The sequence below is a fragment of the Pyxicephalus adspersus genome, chromosome 5, assembly GCF_032062135.1.
Source record: "Pyxicephalus adspersus chromosome 5, UCB_Pads_2.0, whole genome shotgun sequence".
Classification (NCBI taxonomy): domain Eukaryota; kingdom Metazoa; phylum Chordata; class Amphibia; order Anura; family Pyxicephalidae; genus Pyxicephalus; species Pyxicephalus adspersus.
Genome location: NC_092862.1, coordinates 39154867 through 39176923, shown reverse-complemented (window position 1 = coordinate 39176923; position 22057 = coordinate 39154867). Strand labels below are relative to the sequence as shown.

The window sequence follows — 22057 nt, the reverse complement described above, 5'->3', positions numbered from 1 at the left end:
AAAGCATCTGATCTGAGACAATTCAGTTACCAATAGGGAGTGAGGCTCACAACCCCGTTTGCTGAAGTTGGCATTTTTTTTAATTCAGCAGCCCAGTTTTTGGTGCTCTCTGGACGTGTAATCACATTCATCATTATAACTGTGCCTGAATGTTGTAAAATTCCTATAACTCCTCTCCAGGTATTTTTGGGGATTTAAGTTTGAATTAATTACATTTACCAATTTTACAAGTGGTTGGAAGAGAGATGTGATATCAGTAAATTGAATGAAATTGGGAACAAACTGACACTTTAAATGGACTTTAACCTCCCTAGCGGTAACCCCTAGTGTGACTTGGGGTAGGTAATCCTATGGGAGGTATTAGTAAATACAGCCTTACCTGATCTGCCGGTGTCTCGCGTCGTCCATCGCCGCGATCTCCGTCTTCTTCTCTCTTCCTCTGGCCGGCTTCTGCGTTCGATGAGTCACCGGGAAGTTCCTGATGACGTCAGTGCGTGTGTACGTTGCCGGCGGGGCGGGAAATTCAAAATCCATTTGTATTGCATTCAATGCAAAATATCTGTATTGAATGCAATACATTGGATTTATATGTGTAAAATCAGTACATTATTTTCAAGAACATTTTTTTACAGTATATGTATTAGTATGAGTATAATATGTTTTTTTTTTTTTTTTTTAAATTATTTTTTTGAAATATATAGATTTTTTAATTTTTTCAGTTTATTATTTTTACATGATTTTGTGTTTCAAACTTTAATATACTTATACTATTATATTATACTGTAAAATAAATTTTCATGAAAAACAATGTACCACTTTTAGACATATAAAACCGGAAAGAAATGAACCGCTTTTGTATTGTATACAGTTTAAAATATAAAGTCAGTTCTTTATGAATAGTTTTTTTGGTAACAATCCTTGTTTCAAACCTGAATCCCTTTTCCCTCATTCTTCAAAGTTCAACAAAAGTTCAACAAACCCAATTAAACTCAATTGAAGTCTTAAGGAAATTATTCTTCCACTTGTTTTATTTTAGAATGAATGTTTTTTGGGTGTTATTTTCACCCTGAGTTCTTTTTTTTAATTCTTTAGAGAAATTCTTAAGAGAAAATGACCTAGGTGTAATCACTCAGAATAGAAAATACAGAAAAACATTGTATCCTAAGGGAAAACAGACAAAAAAAATGTACACAGAAGAGAAAATGAACTAACTCAGAAGATACCCTAACAACATTTAACCATATAAGGAATGACCCTTTGAACATTCTAGAAGATTCTCTGGAAGAGAAATTAGCGTAACATTTGATCCAGAAAATGCAATTAGAACATTCATGTGGAAGAGGGAATTCTTTAAAGTTTGTCTGCTTTAAGCTCTGCACATTGTTGTGCAAATAAAAAGAGTGTGGAACATCAGAATTTGATCACAGGATTGAACCCTATCTAGAGCTAAGTGTCCATATCTAATGAATACATTAATATCAATATGGAAACATTTAAACATGTTTCTATCTTACTCCAAGAAAGAAAGGTCCATCTGGGCTAAATAAAATGATGACCCAGTGAAATTCTTGATTGTAGGCTCTAGGACATGGCAAGCAAACAAAATCTGGTTTCTGTATAAATATAAATTGTTGGTTGTGAAAGCTAATTTATAATTAGTTGTCATCGGTTTTTGTTCATCGTTTATACCTTACACTTAATCGTTTCCTGGCTTTTAAAAAAATCATCTGCTTGCAAACTTATTTTGCCACTAATTCTACTTGGCAAAATATTAGTAAATGTATTCTAAAATTCGCTGAAATATTTTTGCAAATGTTAATTTGCATTTTACATTAAATTTAAACACAAACTATAACATAATGTTTTAAATCTTCTTTGTAGTACATCCTTTAAATAACTGTAATAAAGATGACATTTTGTAGGTGTATTGTGTTTGCATGCCTAGTGGTGATTCAAAAAGAAACAGAGAGGGAGGAATACGCTAAATTCCATTAATATGCAGATGGAAGTTTATAGTGATTCCAGAAAAGACCAGAACATAGTGCTAAAATGAATAACACATAATGGCATCTGGCACTTTAGACATTTTTTTTTAGGCCTTGAAATTGTTGGAGAACTGACAGTTTGAACTAAACTAACAGCCCTATTTATTTATCAAGGATTTTGTAGAGAATTTGAGCTAAGTCCAAATTCATCCTTTTTTTTTTTTGTTGTTGTTTGTTAGAGGGCATCTGGACAGGCTATTTCATGGAGACATATAGACAATATTTTCTGTAAATTGCCACCCAAATTAAGCAACTGTTGTGTGCATGAACTGGTGCAATGAGCAAAAGACCACGTATCAAAAAAACCATTGTCTACAATTTACTAGAAAACAAACAGCCAAAAAAAAAAAAACATCATTCCAATCCAAAGTTGTGGAAGTGTTCTGCTGTAGGAGGCACTGGAATAAAGAAACCACGCAACTGTGTCTCTGTGTAATAATCCAGTCATGTAAGTCAAATATAGAAAAAAAATGGTTTTGTAAACTACCCAAAAAATGGAACAGTACAACAAAATTCATTTTTGTCTTGTACAGTACATTAAAAGGCTAGAAAAGGTCTATGCTGCTATTCTCAGCCAGCCAGAAAAGTTAGCTGTCATATGTATCCTTTACTATTTATTCTGCCACTTGCCCAGAACACGCATGGAGGTCAGTTGTTGTAGTTCCACTACCTACATACCTGCTGTAGGTCAGTGACTCACTGCTGTTGATTTGATCATTTTAGACAAAACCTTCAATAAGTTTTTCTAACTTTGCAAGCCACAAGAAACTATTGTGACATACAGAGAAAGGTTATAATTTTCTTTTGTAATTTTGTGTGAAAACAGACAAAATCCTGTATATATCACAAGAAACTATTGTGACATACAGGAAAAAGGATATAATTTTCTTGGGTTAGGCACAATCAAAATACTACGTAAAAAATCCAAGAGATCCACCATACACAATGAAAATAACTTTGCAAGCCAACATCTCAGTCTAGCCAGCAACTCAGCCCAGGATGTAGATTCCGGCACTAGATGATGCCTGAACAAAATGGTAGATGAAGATATTGTGCATATGTGCATGTTTAACACTTACAAATTATTATTACCTCCCACAGAGACCCGTGTACTTCCTCTAACTATTCTTTTATTTCCAGAAAGATGTGGCCATCTTTGTACAGTCATTTTCCATAGTCAATGACTTCCTCCTAAACATACATAATGGGCCTGATTTTTTAAAACTGTCCAAGGCTTGGGAGGATACACTTTCATCAGTGAAGCTGTAATTAATAAAACTATTAGGAATAGATAAACAAAGATTTCAGTGATTTCAGTGATGGACACCCCTCCCTTTTATTTAGTATCAGATTACAAGTGCCCCCTATAGTCAAACCGGGAGAACATGTACAATTGGAAATGCTTTCCATTTTTTACCTACCATGGTCAAATTGGTAGCAGGAGGATTTTTCAAGACCTGGCTGACTCAAACCTTGTGTACATTGGGCCCTTCTTCTGCTTCACAGTCTAGTGTATCTGCCTCTTTGTACTATAGCTGAGCCTTTATGTAATTGTATGTAGCACAGGGACCACAGAGTGGTTGCTGATGTAGAATGAGCAAAGCTGGGACAGAGACCTCTTCACATCTCTGTGTTGTGCAGTAAACAGAATGTGCAAGACTGAGCAACCTAACATAAAGAACAATTAGACTGCCAAAGCAAGAAGCCTTTTTAAATGATATCTTGGTCCCCTACCCTATGTGTGCTGTTGCACATTGAGGTGACATTTATTTTAACTTGGCACCCCAAAGCACTATTACACTTGCAGGCACTACAGGATCACTTATAAAGAATTGATTGCTTCATTACTAGGAGCTGGCTTTTTATCAATAATTAGGTAATAGCTGTTTGAGCACCAAACCAATGTCCACAGCCACATCACACTACATGCACTCGATCTTATCTGAACTCAGAGGCCAAGGAGGATTGAGTTTGCTTAATGTATATATATATATATATATATATATATATATATATATATATATATATAAATATATATATATATTGTACAGGATCACAGGGTTAGATTCTTGATGGAAGGTACATTTCCCCTATATATGGGCACTGGCCCTTTTAGACTGGTGTGTTGGGAAAGGGGTTTGAGATTATTTTTATGTTAGGCAACTATGTTGCTGTATTTTTTTTCTAGTTGTCACAGAACCCGGACACCAGACTGAAGGTAAAGGACTGGGTGGGCCTCTTCAGTCCATCTTAGTACACACCAGGACTTGCACCTGCCCACCAGAAAGGTGGGAATCCCATAAGAGTTTAGGTGTGCAAGAGGGAAAGGGAAGTGGAATTGCAGGAAGTGGCCTGCAAATAAGCTTGTAGGTAATAAAGCTCAGTAGGGGTGTTGTTTTTGTAGTTGACTTGACTTCATTGATTTATGAACTGTGGAATCCCCAGGTTGGAGATTGGACCCCCACAAGAGACTTGTATTGGACTCATCCTTATCATGGGGACGTTCTGATGGACTATGGACATTTACACCACTAGGCTGAAGTAAGCCATTTTCTCTATTTTTTATACCTTCCTGAGTTGCTGAAGAGAAGTTGTTTTTTTAGTTATTCCAGTAAAGACTTGTGTTTGTGTTTGGGGTTTCCACAGTCCATAAATCAATGAAGTTAAGTGAGCATCAACAGCAACAACCCTTCTGAGCTTGATTCCCCACAAGCTTGTTTGCAGGCCACTTCCTGCAATTCCACTTTCCTTTCCCTCTTGCACACCTGAGCCCTTATGGGATTCCCACCTTCCTGCTGGGCAGGTGCAACTCCTGGTGTGTACTTCCAGGACTTCCCGACACACCAGTCTAAAAGGGCCAGCGCCCATATATAGGGGAAATGTACCTTTACAATGTACAATATATATATATATATATATATATATATATAAATATATGATCTGATGGAAATACCTGTTAGTATACCTCGTAAAAAGAAAAGGCAAAAAAATTATTTTATTTTCCCAAAAGTTCCCCCACCACACGCAAACAGCACATACCATCTGACTGGTATTGGGAGAAAAAACTGCATGCAACAGGTATTCTAGACTCCTGCTGTGTCCACGAGAGACACTTTGACACACAGGCCATCATCAGAAAGTAGTAAGTAAGTATATTTTGTCTTTTAAATGGTGAAGTTTCTGTTGATTGGTGCTTTTTTATGCCTTATAAAGTGTCACTGTGTGGTTCCAAATCAATGCTAATGTGATTCCTTGATAAAAGTACCTTTGCACTTTATGGCAAGCTTAAGGATGGGTCGGTGGCATATCTTATCCATTTCTGTACAACTGACAGAGTCACTTTAATGCATATTATTGTATTGTATAAACACACATATGGAAATACAAAGCAAAGTGTAGGGACCCCAAATTTCTACTACAGACTTTTAAATTTGAGTAAATTTAGGTTAGGTTAATACAGTCTGCACATTTGGAAACCTTAAAAAAAAACTTAACTTGATATCAAGGGGATTGAGAATTTAATATTTTACTGTTGCTTTAATAAAGTGTCTAGAATACATGGAGCGTACCTAGAGAAAGCCAAGAGTTTGCTCTTTTTTATCCTGAAATTACACAAATTACATTGACATGACTAATACAATTTTTATTGTTCTTTATAGTAATTGCTTTTTATTATCTACTTAAGTATAGATACAAGAGACATTAAAAATGTCTTTATTGAAGTCTACTTCAAATGTTTAATTGTCATGTTTCAATGATCACCGGGTTAGAAAATATGACTGCCCAGTTATGGAGTATTAACAGGGTGACAACATGCTGGCACTTTGACATCATTGCTGGTACTAGCTGTTATTTATAACTGGCATTGAATAATGGACAAATATTACTTAAAATGTCATTAAAATATGACAGTGGTATTTACTTTTGTTTTGATTACCTACACATAACAATGCAGCTTTGCTTGTGACATTTTAAACAGTTACACCTTAATGAGTCAATATGACACAATTTCAAAGCATCCCAGTAATTAGCCATCAGTTACCTCAATGTCCTCTTCACTTTTGCCATGAACTTTACTGTAGTTAATTGGTGCATCCCAGCCTTCCTTTTCACAAAGGGCCTTGTAGAAAGCAGCATTGACCAACAAGCTACTAGTTTTAAATGGAGAAGAAGACGGTGCCGTTAGGATAGGGCTGGAAGAGCCTAAACTACTAGTCTTGTCATTTAGCCGATTCTTCTTCATGCTCAAGTCCAAAGTTCCATTTTCATCAACTTCAATCTCTGCAGCCTGGGGAAAACAGTAACAATGTATTTTAAATAGATGAACAGTTTGTGGCTCTGATAATGCAGCCATGTGGTGCTTTTAAGGGATAAAAGTAAATGCAAGCTTTTATTTAAATAATATCTGATTTAAAAAGCAGCTTTTGATTTACATCACATCAGTTAATGTGTAATTCTTTGCCAGAGTTCTGGGTAACCTCATAATGCTTGCCATCTTTTGCAGCTTATTGCAAGTAGAATTTAAATAAGATGCTTCCAGATTTTAACTACAATTTAGGCAGCAAAAACAATACTAAATCTCAGTTTATTTGAATAAAAATAAGTCATTAAAAAGCTGCTTGATATTTTTTGATCTTTTTGATACAATAAAAAAAGTTGACCCAGTTTCATAAATGCAGCTTATACAACCAATGCAAAATCCTGTTTTTCCTTCAATTAGCATACATACCTTTTTCTACAATATTCGGATTTAAGGTATTATTTTTGTTTCCTCTGTATGAAATCATTGGAAAAAATATTCAACCACCATTTTTGCTAATTTTGCTGATTGTGCTGTTTGGCTCTTCCTATTTCTAAAAAATAAAGTGAGTTCTAATTTCTATATTTGTATTCACAATTGCAATACAAATAATTATTCTTAGTAAAAATAATATAACTTTTGACATGTTAAAGTAGACCCTGTTTGTTACAATTTATTTTACATTACAATTATATTATAACAATAATTTGCATTCATTATATATTATATGTACCACCTTATATATATTTTAAAAGCACACTAATTATGTTATTTTTTTATTAAAAAAATATTGATCCCATCAGAACCCATCAGAAGTTCCAATAGGTGAGAATCTCAGATTAATAATAAATGTGTGAATCAGAAGCTTTGCAATCAGATATATGAAGAAATACGCTTTTCACAGCAAATAGGCAAACGTGTGTGTTTACCCCCAACGTGAAATCAAGGTAAATATTAATTATTCTTTTAGCATGAATTATGATACCAATATTTGCTTTGATCACAACAACAAAGAAGGAAATGAGACAAATGAATTAATACATTTCATTTTTAAAATTGTATAGTGTACAAAATGTATTGCTGCTGTATTTATATTATACATGATTTTGTTTAATTTAGATGTTTAGTGTAGGTCAGATAGCTTAGATCAGATATACAATGAGTAGATTACATTTTGTTTGGTGGCAGCCTATTCACTTACATTGCAGCTGTGTATGCTACTTTTAAAAAGTTGTGATTGCATCAAAAGCAGATTATGTTGTTTGAAAAAAAAACATCATTAATATCCTATAGGCTTGTTCACACCTGAGACTTTTTTCAAACATGTTTTAGCAGACAAAACGCTTTAAAATGCTTGCAAAAAACAATTGACTTTGTACCGAATAGGTCTGTTCATTGCTTTTCATTTCATTTGACAGATGGCCGGAGGCGCCAGCATGCGGTTTTCTTGATGCCCAATGCAGCATTTGGGGTGGTTTGCCACCTCTGCTGCCTCTGGGAAATGTTTAAAAACACAGCCTGTACAGGCTTTTTTAAAGCTTAGTGCTTGACATGGGTATAGTGTAGGAAGCATTCGCTGCTTGACCAATTACTCCCTCCAATCGCCCCCTTCAAAATGACACTTACACTATTTGCGTTGGAAAAAATTGGCCACAGCAGCCCCTTTATTAACACCAAATTCTATTTATTAACAAAAATTATATTATCATATATTATCATATATCTGTTAAACAAAGGTCCATGAAAGTCACCAGTCCTCCTCCGGCATCTTGCTGTCTCCGATCCACCGCCAGGCCACCAGACGTCCCATACACCGCCTCGGGGACAATTAGCAGATCTCCTTCCACAACTTAGCCTCCACAACAACCTGGTGTCATGCAAGGCCAACCTTACTCGTCCAAACTATTCCTTTGTGCCCCCATCTCCATTATATCCTCCATTACCCCACCATTTACTTTCATGGACCCAAACCAACTTATGCCCTAACGGCTGCTATGACAATAACCTCCCCATCACAACTAAAACTCAGGGAGGGAGGGTGGGATTGCTCGGTCACTGTTAAGATTTTCTAAAATGCAGCCCCCCTACCCTGGGACCCTCTATTTAACTCCCATCCATCCCCCTCCTCCCTTCTTCACCCTCCAATCCTAATTCCCCATTTTCCCGCACTTTATCGATATTTTAATAATACACATCCATATATTTACATTTGAACTTTTCACCCCTGCTACTCCCCTTTTTGCTAACACCTGCCATGAGGCCCTCCCCCCCCCCCCCCCCCCCCCCCCCAATCCCCCCCCCTTTTGGCTTTTTTTTTTTTTTTTTTACCTATATGAACTTTTCACCCCAGCTCCTCGGCCTTCCCAACTTCCCCTGTCATGAGGCCTTTCACCCAGCTCTGCTTTAGGCCTGCTTTTTCTTTTCTTTTTTTTTAACTAGGCCCTAAAAAATGCCTATACAGACAGGGCCTGATTTAATAAAGCTCTCCAAAGCTGGGGATGATACACATCAGTGAAACTGAGTGATCCCTGAAACCTGGAATAGATCTAGTCGAGGATTGAAAACATTTGGTAACAAACAGCAAATGACTTTTAAGAAATCCAGTTTGCTGGATCCCTCAGTTTCACTACCTGAAAACCATCCTGGATGCCTAGCTGTTAATAGTAGATGTCCAGGAGTGGTAACAGTCAAATTTTTTATACTGCAGCTCAGTAAATGTTTTGTTAAATGGTATGATTGCCAGGAAATTTATGAAGTTATGCACATTTACAAGTGTGGCGATCAAGGCGGCTGCTTGACATTTTCATAAATGCGAAATCCAATGAATCCCCTATATTAAATAATGCTAATAAATAATGTTTAAACATGCTACATTTTTGATGAAACTGTACATGGCACAATGCCCAGCTTGGTCTAAGATCTTTACAAGTCACAAAAATGACTAAATAAAGATTAAATAATCAATTTTAAGAAAAAAGCCCAATCAATTTTTGAAAAAAATATGTAAACTGACATTTGAATCATTAGAAACAATAGCAAAAATTGCACATCAGGTAAAATTCATCAGGCTTAAAATGTGAGGAATATAATAGGGTTCATTTACTAAGGGATTTAAAAATATTCACACAATAAATTGTGTGTACATTTACTTTATATATACAATTATGTGCTAATAGGATCCCTGTTTACTTGTTTCATCTTTACATGATTGGATAATTAGGGGAATAACCACACAATGTATTGCATGAACTTTCTCAGACTGATCTGTAAATCAACCTAAATATTCTTGGTGGTAGTGGGATGCTTTTATACTGCCTGCCTGAAATGTATTATCTTCTACAGAGATGATATGTTCTAGATTTCACCAGATGAACTGGTTTTCTAAATTGTGTTCTTCCATGTGTGCCTAATTTGCCACATTGATCTGGTCTTATTGCTAATATCTTGTTGTCTGCTAGTAATTTTATTTTGGTGAAGGGCATACTTTCTAAGCATCGTCTTTTTCCTCAGATAGTTGCTTATATCCTTGGATTATATTTATTAAATCCCTTCAATTAAGTAATAAACACCTTTTAAAAGGTCGAGCAAATAAAACGGTGCTAAATACGTGCCTAAATACTGTATGTGAATGCAGGCTCAATAAATGAATACTATAAACTGCAACTAAAAGATGTCAGAGAAGTATTAGTATGTTTGACTGGTATAATAAATGCATTAGTTTACCATATTTATATTACTCTACTTTAACAGAGTGTTTCTGGCCATTGCACTACAATAGTTTAATCTGATGTGATAGTTTTAAGTACTAAATTTACCAATGCAGCTTATCCTAGATAATAACTTAGTAACAACATCTTGTGCCATCTGCATAATATCAAATGCATTTGACGTTAGTATTAATAACTCTTAGTTACAGAAATCCTAGATATTAACTATATCTGTACTGAATGTCCTGAAGTTCCAATGGCACTGAGTTTGATTTTATCATGTTAAAATATAGGATTTTTTTTCTTATTCATATGATTTGGTTTATAAAGCAAGTTGTATTAATAGTGCTGTCAGTAAAATTAGGTTTTTAGTAATCAGTGAGTCTTCTACACACATACATACATACACACATACATACATACATACATACTTGAAGTAAATCTTTTCACCAGGTTTGAATAAACGTTTTTATTTTTCATGCTATCCCAAAAAAACCTACATTAAAAGAAACTGCAATATGCTCGTACTATTCACCGGCTTTATCATTCATAGCAAAATATTCTTTATAATCTAAAGGAGTTTTTCAAAACAAAAATTCTAGAAGGAGAACTTTTTTGTAGAAAGAGACATCCGAGGGTCTATTTATAAAACAGTGAATCTAACATTCCCTGAAAAATTTCCAAGTGGAGAATTTATACTGCCATTAAAACACATAGACCCAGAAGATTCCCCACCTGGGGAATGTCAGATTCACTGTTCTATAAATAGACCCCCAGATGTCTCTTCTCCTTCAAATGTATCTTATCTGACTACTGGCAGTTTTTTAATGATATAACATTTGCAGTTCAGTGTACAGTAGTACCAAGGTGAATTAACTCCTGAGAATTACAACACCCAGGGCAGTCAAACAAGATGCTCAAAAACATCAAACCTTCAAGATGTTAACAGTGATATGGGGAGCTTGTGGAAGTTACAATGGTAAGAGGCAGACTTTAGTTCTGTTTTAAAGTTGATACTTTTTGGGTTTCAGAACCTTCCAAATTCAACAGTGACCTACTTTGTACTACATGTACTTATTTTGAATATGTGTATATGTATATGTATTATATGTATTATGTATCATGTATCATATTTTGTATGATTATATGTAAGGAAGTTATTATTCAGATTTTTTTATAAATGATTTTTATTGAGACAATCTCAAATTTATACATATTTAGAATACATAATTTTTCATATTTTAGCACACAAGAAGCCTATATCATTATCCCTACCACATTCCTTTGTGGCTTGTTGCAAAACAAAAGCAAACTTCAAAGGTGAACAATAATGAGATAGATATAGAGTAGGTAAAAGCTGATGAGATATGCGTCTAATATAAGTCTAAGTTGGAATCAGGAATGGGAAACACCACAATATTTACTGTGTGTTACACATTGGCAACGGGGCCCCTGGACAACAGCCAAGCCGAAGGCCTCTGTGGATTTATTTGGTGTGATGAAAGTTGAGAACTAATATTTGTTATCACAATTTTGTGCTCATGGATATGTTGGTCCAGATGGTGTGACAGTTGACCTAGATTACCAAATGAGTGTATCAGAAAAGTGGATGATTTCTAAAAGCTCTATTACCAATAACTATTTATTTTATGGGAATATACGATTGAGAAATGATCAGAAGTGTTCTGTTTTTGACTACATACTGGAACATTTAGCTTTCCAAAAGCTACATACTACTACTAACATAAAAGAAAAAAAGTCAGACAGGGAATCAACCCTTAGGTACTGACAGATAACATCATCATTCCAGTTTTAGTCACATTTTAATACCGAAATTATACTGTAGTCTTGTTTTTATCACTTATTATGGCAATGGAAAAATTTTAGATAATCATGAAAGGGCACTCTATATACAATAATGCCATGGTCATGAAACATTACTTTTACCAAATAATCACATTGTTCAAAATGGGTTTAATGATCATAAACTATGACTTTCAGCAAATAATCACTTTGTTCAAAACAGAAAGACTTAACGCTAACAATAAAATTCACCTAAAACTCCAGACCTCGGCAACAGATGGCTTGGATAAAGAGCAATTCAACTGGCCTAAAATCCTTTTATGGTACAAAACCTATAAAAACTCTCCCACTGAAAAAAATACTCTTAAGGCACCAAATGAGCAATATTCCTTTACTCCAAATAACAGATTTGCTTAAATTGGAGAGCATACTGAGTACTTAACAACTGAAAGCAAGTACTAAATGTCTTCCTGCTGTGTTCTGCTCATACTGAGCAGATTTACTATTGTTGATATTATGGATTTGTTTTGCAATCAGCAACATTTTGTACCTGGATTTTGGCCTGTCTGATTAATACAGACTTGGGTAGTTTATAATTTTGTTCTCTTTCTATTCACCTTGATTAAACAGTTATTTGTGATTAAACGAATGTTTGTGAACGATCGTTCGAACGATGCAGGAATTAACATGTACGGGAAAAGGTGTATCACAGAACAATCCACGATCACTGAACGACCATACACACAATAGATTACGAACGATCTTCGCCCAATCAGACCTGCCGGGACAGACGTTCGTTTCCAGGGAGACAATTCGTTCGTCTGTGTCGTTGACCAGTTATTGTGCACTGTTTTTGTTAACAATTATCGGACGATCTGTCCTGGATCATTCATTTCCAACAGCAATTATTGCACATGTGTACGCAGTCTAAGAAATACCTGTCCTGCATCACCCTGGCACACTGATGCATTTTTGGAGTGAGAATCCACTGTGTAAGCTCCATGTCACATAGGTAGTCCCGAGGTTACATACGAGATAGGGGCTGAAGGTTTGTTCTTAAGTTTAATTTGTATGTAAGTTGGAACAGGTACATTATTTTAATAAATGCAATTTGGACAGATGTTTGTCTCAACATATTATTAGGCAACATGGTGTCAGTTATTGTATAAAATCCTCACTGTGAGTTAATCACAAACAAAGCAAAAAAAAAAACATAAAAAATGTATGGAGCCTAGACATTCATTACCTGGAGCAAGCTGTGCTTTGATATGCAAAAATAAACAACTGCAGAGTTTGTCTTGGTCATTAAAGAGTCAAGAGGCTGCAGAAAGAGCTCAGTCCTTAAGATCACCCACAACCTCAGCTGTGTTTAGCAAAGGATTTCTTCTGCAAGTCATTCAAACTGCCCTCTGCCCCCCGTCAAGCCTGCGCCCTTCACAGAATGAGCAGGGAAACCCGTTCATATCTAGGAGTCATCCGTATGTCCGATGCCCTTAACCCTGGGACTACCTGTAGTGTTGAATATTTAAACAGGGTTAATGCTTTTCTCCTTGCCTTATGTAATAGTGTGTGGGATTGTAAATTCACCACTAGGCTTAAGTACTGCATCCAGAGGTTTCCCCAAAACCTGGAACATGGGGTATTTACTTAGGGCTTGGACAGAGCAACAAAGGTAGGGTAAGAGAGTGCAGAGAAGGTTATCATTAGTGGGAGGGGTTGTTGTTTGCAGGAAAGTATGTCATGCCTGAATGCTAAACTCCCTTCAGATTATTATTTAAACTTTAAATTTTGAAACCAATTCTTGACATTTACATTAAAAATAAACAGCAAAAGAATTTAAAATGAGGTCACTACTGAGTAGCTACAAGACTCTAAATATCTTTGAGTAGGGATGTTGTAATTTGTTTGTTATAGTTACCTTCAATGGATGAACCTTCATATGGTTAGTGTCATGAAAATGCTAGCGTATGTATGAAATTTCGAGTCATGTGCATCTATCATGTATGTTCACTAAATACTGTCCCAGAACACACATAAAAACCTATAAAAACCTTACTAAATGCTAAATTTTTACAGAAAGTATTAGATCAGAGCACCATTTCTAGTTATAGGTTAAATTGTAAATAAACTTATTTTTTGGGGTTACCATAACCAGTTAAATTACCTATTGAATAACAAGTTCCACTAAGAAGTTAATGACAAGAGAGGCATTTTTACATTATTAACTTTTTTATGAATATGAGTATTTATCGTTCTACAGAATACAGAGCCTTTTATCCAACATAATTTGATTTCTATATATTTGGAATAACGTATTCCTAATAAAATTCCCCTCATCCAGCAGAGAACTTGTAGTCAAAACCTGTGATCAATTTGTGTAAAGACTTTTCTTGTACATAGTAATCACTGTAATGTAATATTCTGTGCTTATTGTTTTATATGTAAAGGCAGCCACAAGTACAATAGGTTTATTATAACCTGACTTACGCCTTGCTAGTTTCTCCAACCCTTCACTCACTAAATTCTTATAGCTCCTTCCCCAATTTTTTATTCCTCTAATCTATTCAAGAATGCAACATACAATGACCACACAAATGTCTTTATTTTGGCATTTGCAGAAAGTCACCACAGACTAATTTTGATTGTTATTTTTCTAAATCAAGATGCTGGACTCACAATACACTATGGCAACAAATAATCCACTTAATGATTCATTTTCTCAGGAGGGATGAGCATAATGATCTCCCTGTTCTGTTATTTACCCAGCAGTCTTTCAAGGACTATTGCATATAATCTTCTCACATCCTTGGTAAAGACTTCCAGCTAATAATTTGAATACATATTGGCTGAAACAAGAAAACCCACACCACAGCACATTGTAAAGCTCGAAGATAGCTCACTTATTCTATTTTTAGAGACATCAAGGACACAAAAATATCACTTAAAATTTTGATGTTGGCCAAACAGTATACAGCAGTGAGGCAGCATGGTGTCTAGGTGGTTATCACACTGAACTTTCAACAGAAAGATCTTCAGTTCAACTCCCACAATAACACAGTTTGCCTGGAACCTGTATACCCTTCCTTTGTTTCTTTAGTTTTTTTCTAAGTGCTTTCTTTTTTATCCCAAAATATAGTACTAGGTTAAAATAATCATGTAGCTATACTACCATTTTAAAGCCAAGCTGAACCTGTAAGTTAAGAAAGTAAGTACTTATCTCCCCTGGTACCTATGCCCCTGAATCCAACTCCAATCATTAGAAATAGGCCCCAATGTCTCCTGAAAAAGAATCACCTGTGTTATTTTCCTTGGTCTTCCGCAACTCAAGTTTTTTCTCTCCTGACCTCATGTCATTGTCTCCTGGAATGATGTTGAATTTAGCGGGAGGAACCAGTAAGTCTATGTTATTTACCTATCTGTTGACACACTTACCTCTTCCTCACTAAAGCGCAGACGCCTCTCTCCTGCGCATGCGGGCAGTTCTGACACTGGGAGTGCCTCTGTTTCCAAGCTTTATCAATTCCATCCAACTGCTGGCCAATCAGAAAATAGCATCTTGACCAGCCCTGGCTATTTAGCTAGCTCACACACTGCGTTCAGTGTTCGCATAACGTGTCTTTATTGTGCCGAGCCCTAGTTCTATTGAGCTAGTTCCTGTTCACCTAGTGCTTTATTCAGTGTTTCCTCTGTCCAGCCCATGGATTAACCCCTCGTTGTCCAGTCTGTTGGTTCCCAGCCAACTTCCCTGTGCTCTTCCAGTGTTCCTGTCTGTCTGTGGATATCCCCTGTGCCTCCTGTTGCTTCCAGTGTTTCCGGTGCTCCCTGTGCCCGCAGTGGCCCCTTTGTCACTAGTGTCTGTCTCCTGGATCCCTGGCAATTGACCCCTGGTGTGTGACCTGACCTCTCTTCCTTGATGCCTGCCTCAACCCTGGCCTACCTCGACTATCCTCCTTCTGCTTTGTGATTTTGTACCATGTTTTGCCCACCTCGGTGTGCCCAAGGACCGAAACCTGGCACTGCTTAGACTCTGCCCCTTGGCCCTTCTCAGGGCTCACTCCACAACCATGCAAGCCGTAGCACCCCCTAGTGGTTCTGTCCCTCCATGCGAAAAGAGGTGAAATGGATAAGGTCCTTAAACCCAACTATTGGTCCTTACTATTTGAAAAAGCAAGGGCCTCATATGGCCAGAAAGAGGGAAGGGACACCATTTGGTACTCTATTCTTTTTCTCAGGCTTGCTGCCCTCCGCACATTATCCTGGCTAGATAGATTCCATACCTGAGAGAAAACAAGTTTTAATGCCTGGGGGACCCAGCAGATTTTTTTTTTTTTTCACTACATCCTAACAATATCCTATAACCATGCTATACAATCAGTTAAAAATAAACATTTTTTTCATTTTCACTTCAGAAGACAGTTTTATACATCAAAATGATCTTGGTAAAGTTTCGCTGCTCATTTCTCATCTCAGTCATTGTACTGCTGTGTTGTGCTCTTTTACTGTCTGGATTAATAAAATGTAAAGTGGTATACATTTCAAAATGTGAAAATTTCACATTTTACTGATATAAATAAATAAATATTTAAAAAAAAAATGATTATTCTTTGAAACCTAATTATAATGTGTTTATTATGACAAGGTTCAACTATCATTTTCTGTTCATGGTAAATAGATTACTGCATGCTTAATTCACCATGTAAGATGTTCATCCAAACTCTGTGTGAATCTTCTCAGAACAATACAGGCAAGATAGAATTACCTAGTGCACATCACTTGAGAAAATCATAGCTATCTAAAAATTTGCACTTTGAAAATTCAGCTCCATTACCCGGGAAAATAAAAATGGAACCAATTTTTCTCTCCCCATGCTTTCTGCAGTTGACAATTGGATAGGTCTTATATCCAAACACATTTCTAATTCTCCTGAAAAAAATGTTTGCTTCCATTTGCACAGATTAATTTCATTTCACTGTGTTTCTGTATAAAGTAAAGAGTTGCTCCTGCATACTGTAACAGTACATTGCATGTTTTGTGGCCTTTAACACTAATGTGAAAAGCAGTTTATTCACAGCTCAGTAGCCACTACAGGCTCCAGGATCTTGGATTCTCCTACCTTGGCAGACAGACCCAATGGTTTGTTGGACAGGATCTCTGCTGCTGCTTCCCTGCAGCGGGTGGAAAGGTTGAGGATGGCAGCAGCTGCTGCTATGTGGGTGTCTTCACTACACTGACCATAGCTGTAAGAGCTGGCATGGCAGGGACTCTGTGTGTGGGCGCTAGGCAGTCGGTTGGAAGATTTCACTGGACTTGTAAATTGTTTTGCTGTTAAAAAGAGATGAGATTACATGCATGCAACATATTTTGTTCATGGCTGAATAACTGATAAGACATTTCAGACAATACAAAGAATTTTCTATGTTGAGAACTATGAATCTTGAATTGAAAATTTAATCCATTCTATTAAACACACATTTGCTTAGTGGGAGAAAATACTTTCATCATTTCATCCATGTATCTTTATCTTGTTCTTATTTTTAAATATTTAAGTACTATCACTCTCCTATAATTGAAAATGAGTACATTATATCATACAAAGGTAAACTTTCTTTTTTCGGTTTGGTTAGAAGAACACAAGAATTAGTGAGAACTGGGTGTATGAAATGGTGACAGCTTAATAAACACATAAAAGAAAAGTACCAACATACCACAGTACAAAATAAAGTGTAAATACAGATTTTCATGGGAGAAAAAAAACAAAATAATAGTTAATATGTTCTGTAACTGCACCTTCACAAACCAGGTGTCTCTGAAACGTTGTTTTGTGTGCTAGGAAACTCCAGCAAATCTATGGTTTGATAACTGAACTGTGCTGTGCTGGCATTTTTAGGAAGTTTTTACTCTTGCTTAGATAGATCCCCATATATTTGTCCTGGTGATTGCTGCCATTGAAACAGAAAGTATTGGAAAACCCAAAATTTTCAAGTTGTAAGTTAAATTTATTTTGTTACCATACTTGCATTCTACTGCATTCTACTTTGCTTTTTTACCTATATGAAACTTTATATATGTGAACTTCCTCTATACCACAGCTCTTTCTTCTGTCCTGCTCCTGACCCTTACCCATTCCCCTTAGAGGAGTGAGTGGCCGGTAGGCTTTATTATCATTATTGCAGGGCACAGCTTATCCTGCTATCATGATGTGTATATCATAACATAGACTTTACAAAGTTCATTAACAGCTGACTCATTAACAGAGTTGACTCTGTTACTCCAATCTGGGACACAAATCACAGTTTGGATATTCCAGCTTGCTAAAAAAAAGTAACCTGTGAGGAATTCCTTCTAACTAATGACTACACAGATCTTGTGGGAGAGAAAAATATGCCTAATGCTCCTGATGTTGAAGATGAAGTTAGTTGAGGTTTTAAAACGGCTGTTAAAAAATAATTCCTAATTGAATTTGTTTCTTACAACATGGAAACGTATTTACATTTTCTATTACACCTGACAAGTTACTAAAACAAGGTAGTCTGAAAATCACAAAACAGTAAATTTATCAGGTATGGCCAGATTTAGAGTTTTGGCAGCATGCTTATAATCTTGACAAAATATATGTTTATGCAGTGTTCTCCCCAGCCCTTTTTAGCTGGACGCACCACTCGGAACCTTTTAGTAACCACCCAGATGTTTTTGATGTTTTCAGTGGTTGCTAAAGAGTTGGGTCACTATACAGGAGCTGCCACCTGCCTACAATTTCTTCTCACCCGGCTCAAACAAAATTTCTGTGTTAAACACTGTTTACGTCACATAGATAAACTAGTCATAGTTCTTACCATCACTATTAGTTGTCTCTTGGCTATGAACAACTGTTGCAATAGTATGTTTCCCAAAAACTTGTGCATCAAAACTGGCATAATCAAATGGAACTTTTCCAAATCTATCATGCTCTTTAATTATTGTTGCTCGTGTTGTAGTAACTGGTGCGGCCCGATAACTAAATTGCGTTACTTCAAGGTGCTTCACACATGTTGCTCTGGAACATATATTTATATACAGAAATATGAACAGTAATTACATTACCAGTGAAGTGAATAATATTGTCATTCTTTATTACAGTTACTAAAATAATTTACTGATATGGTATTAATAACAATTTTACAATAACATACACATAGAAACTTAACCATGTCATTGGAATTACAGGTAGGAGAAAGACATTACAACTTTGCCTCTTTTCTACCCAGGAATCTATGGTATGAGCATGGCCATTCTTTAACTCAAATGGCAGACACATAAAGGTTTATGTAAAATTTCTAACTGGAGATAGATGGGACCTAGCAGTATATAATAAAGGACTGCAGAAAAGTTAAGTGTCCACGCTATAAGATTTCATTTTACCTCTTGTTGCTATAACAGCTGTAGCATTTTAGATTTCCTATAACTTTCTTTGCCAGTGAATGGTCACCAGGGGACACACACAAAGCAAAAAAAGGGGGTTCTATCTATTCACTTTTTGCTATCTAGAGGCCAATCAACAGTACATCTTTGTACCTACACATCACATTTATGTTTTGTTCTATTAATGTGGTGTCAAAGATGCTTCCCTTTTATCATTATGTTTTAGGGTGAAATACTCTATGGCAAATACATTTCAAATGGTAATTTAGTTATTATTATAAGAAATAGAAATTGTATTACATCTATAGACTATATTTATTAAGCTAGTGCAAAGGACATTGATAAGTTGCAAGGTAGAATACATACACACCTATGAATAGATTCAAGGTTTGCACCAGCACCAGGTGAATAATGTTTTTCTTGTGTTTTTGAGAGCTTTTCTGCTGCAGCAATCGGACAACCTGACAGACTTAAGAAGAAAAATACAATTTACAGAAACAGTAAAAAGTGTTGGATGGCTCCACAGCTGCAGTCAGATAAAACATATATGTTTCTAGCACACCTCAACTTATGCAATCATATTGAAAAATGTACCTTTGTTCAGCATGTCAATGTGCAATTGAATTTATTTATCAGGCAAAGTGACTTAAAATAACAAACATTAACTTAACAATATATATACTTATAATACCAATACAAAAGTACAAATTGTCATTGCTATTATATATGCACAAATGACACATGGACATTCTAATTTGTAGGAGATTTTCCCTCACCTATCACTGTCCACTAAAACCATTTTGACTTGGTATGGTGAATGATAACTGAAGGAAGAAACGCTGAATGAATCTGCAATTGGACTTTACCATGTGGTCCTTATATGGCCAATTTATCAATATGTATTAAACAAGAATAATATGGGGGGGAGCACATCTGAAAAGAAGGCAGGGAAGGGGATATCATTAGGTATCATTACTCAGTGGCTCTGTTGAAAAAGAAACAATATTTAGCAATCCATAAAAACAGCATGTGCAAATATATGATGTCAGTGAATAAGTCATGGTTGCTATGTCAAAACAATGTTGTGATGCATTCTAGATCAAGCTTCCTTATACGTCTCAGTATGTGTCTAAATAAGGAGAATAACAAAGTTTGACTCACAACAGCCATGCAGGCCAAGAGGATAGACATTCATAGTATTTTACATATTACACCTCCCACACAAAAATGCTTTTTGATGTGAAAAATAAATTACATTTGTAGCTATCTTTTTAGTTGCTGCCACGTCTGTGCCTAATACATATTTTCTTTCCCTGAGGCTAAAGCCTGTTGGAACATTCTGAGCTATCAATACAATTCGGTAAATGCCTAATATAACTAGTTCTAGAGATTTTAAATTAAACAATTTTTCCATATTTGACAGGATGGGTATACCGTGCTTCTAGTTGCTGATTTGAATTTCATATTAAACTAAAAAAAAAATTCAAGAAATACCTCATTGTTTGTTCAAAGGAAAGCCCATCATAGTATGTCTGGTATTGTCATAGGAAGGTATTCAAGATTCAAGAAGTACTCCACCATTGTAATTTCAATGATACTTGAGGAAATCATATGTTTGTATATGTTTTCATTCACACCTTTTGGTTCAACAGTACAGGAAGCACTCATACTTGTTTTTGTGCTTTCAATTTGTTGAGTATTAAAAATATAAGGTGAATTTACAGTATTTGTGTTGTTGTAAAAAAACTATTAGGCTAGGTTCACACCTGCCTTGGGCTTCCAGCGGCAGGCACCTTGCCAACTACTTGGCCACTTGAGCCACAGCACTGGTTCCTGCATCTGCAGATTTCCCAGCAGATGGTATTAAGTGGTACTGTACTGCTCACTGCCACCCTAATTTAATCTTTATTATAGGACTGCTTTTTTGGTGGAAGCTCCTTGTAGCTTCACTAGTTTACTGGCACGAGGAAATGGTAACAGCACCACAACCTCATTGCCATTCTGAACATAGCTTTAGAAAGAAAACTGAGTTACTCACAGCAATAAGTCAACTTGCTATTCATTATGTATCAACATCAGTGCTTATTTTTTTACTCTTAATGCACACAAAACAGGCTTTATAGAACAAAACAAATGTTTTTCTAACACAAAACATCAAATCTCTTCCACATTCACCTTGCTGCTTCTGGTTCAATGCAGTGAATCTTATCACTAAACATATATAAAATAGTTTTTTTTTCAAGTACCCAGGATGTGCTTGACATTTGGCCAAATCTTCCCACAGTGCTTCCCAGCTAAATTTTATTCAGATAAAATTAGTCCTATTCTTCTTTAATCTGTAAACCTTCTAGTACATTAAAGATACATGCCCAAGGATGACAGGAACTCACATTATTTGAAGAAATCATAGGATAAGAACCATAGTAAGCAGACAAAACAATCTGAGTCAAAAGAGGGGATAGCAAACAAACCATACAACCAGAATTACTATTCTTAACATCAGCATGGTAGACAGATTATTTGTAATAAATATTTAAAAACTTAATCCTAGCAGTCTCTTTCTAGCTTTCTATCCCTCTGTCTACTTTTCTCTCTCTCTCTATAATATATATATATATATATATATATATATATATATATATATATATATATATATATAGAGCTATTGGTAAATACTACAATGGTAAAATACTTAGAGAAGCTGACTTCAGAAGACAGACTGCAAATCATTACCAGTATTATAAGCCAATGAAATCATAAATAAAAACCTGTAGCCTTTTGTGGCATCTGCTTTTGAAATGCAC

The 22057-nt window shown here is 35.8% G+C and overlaps 1 protein-coding gene across 5 annotated transcripts in view; it reads right to left on the bottom strand.

The window, feature by feature from the left end:
• Positions 1-22057, bottom strand: part of ST18 (ST18 C2H2C-type zinc finger transcription factor) — a 150402-nt gene that overhangs the window by 30095 nt on the left and 98250 nt on the right. For all 5 annotated transcript variants that reach the window (XM_072411217.1, XM_072411216.1, XM_072411219.1 and 2 more), the window contains exons 8-11: positions 19624-19722; positions 18689-18888; positions 16969-17177; positions 6088-6333 (exon numbers count right to left, since the gene is read on the bottom strand). In XM_072411217.1, the coding sequence (XP_072267318.1) occupies positions 6088-6333; positions 16969-17177; positions 18689-18888; positions 19624-19722 (754 nt within the window). The remainder of the gene's footprint in view (positions 1-6087; positions 6334-16968; positions 17178-18688; positions 18889-19623; positions 19723-22057) is intronic.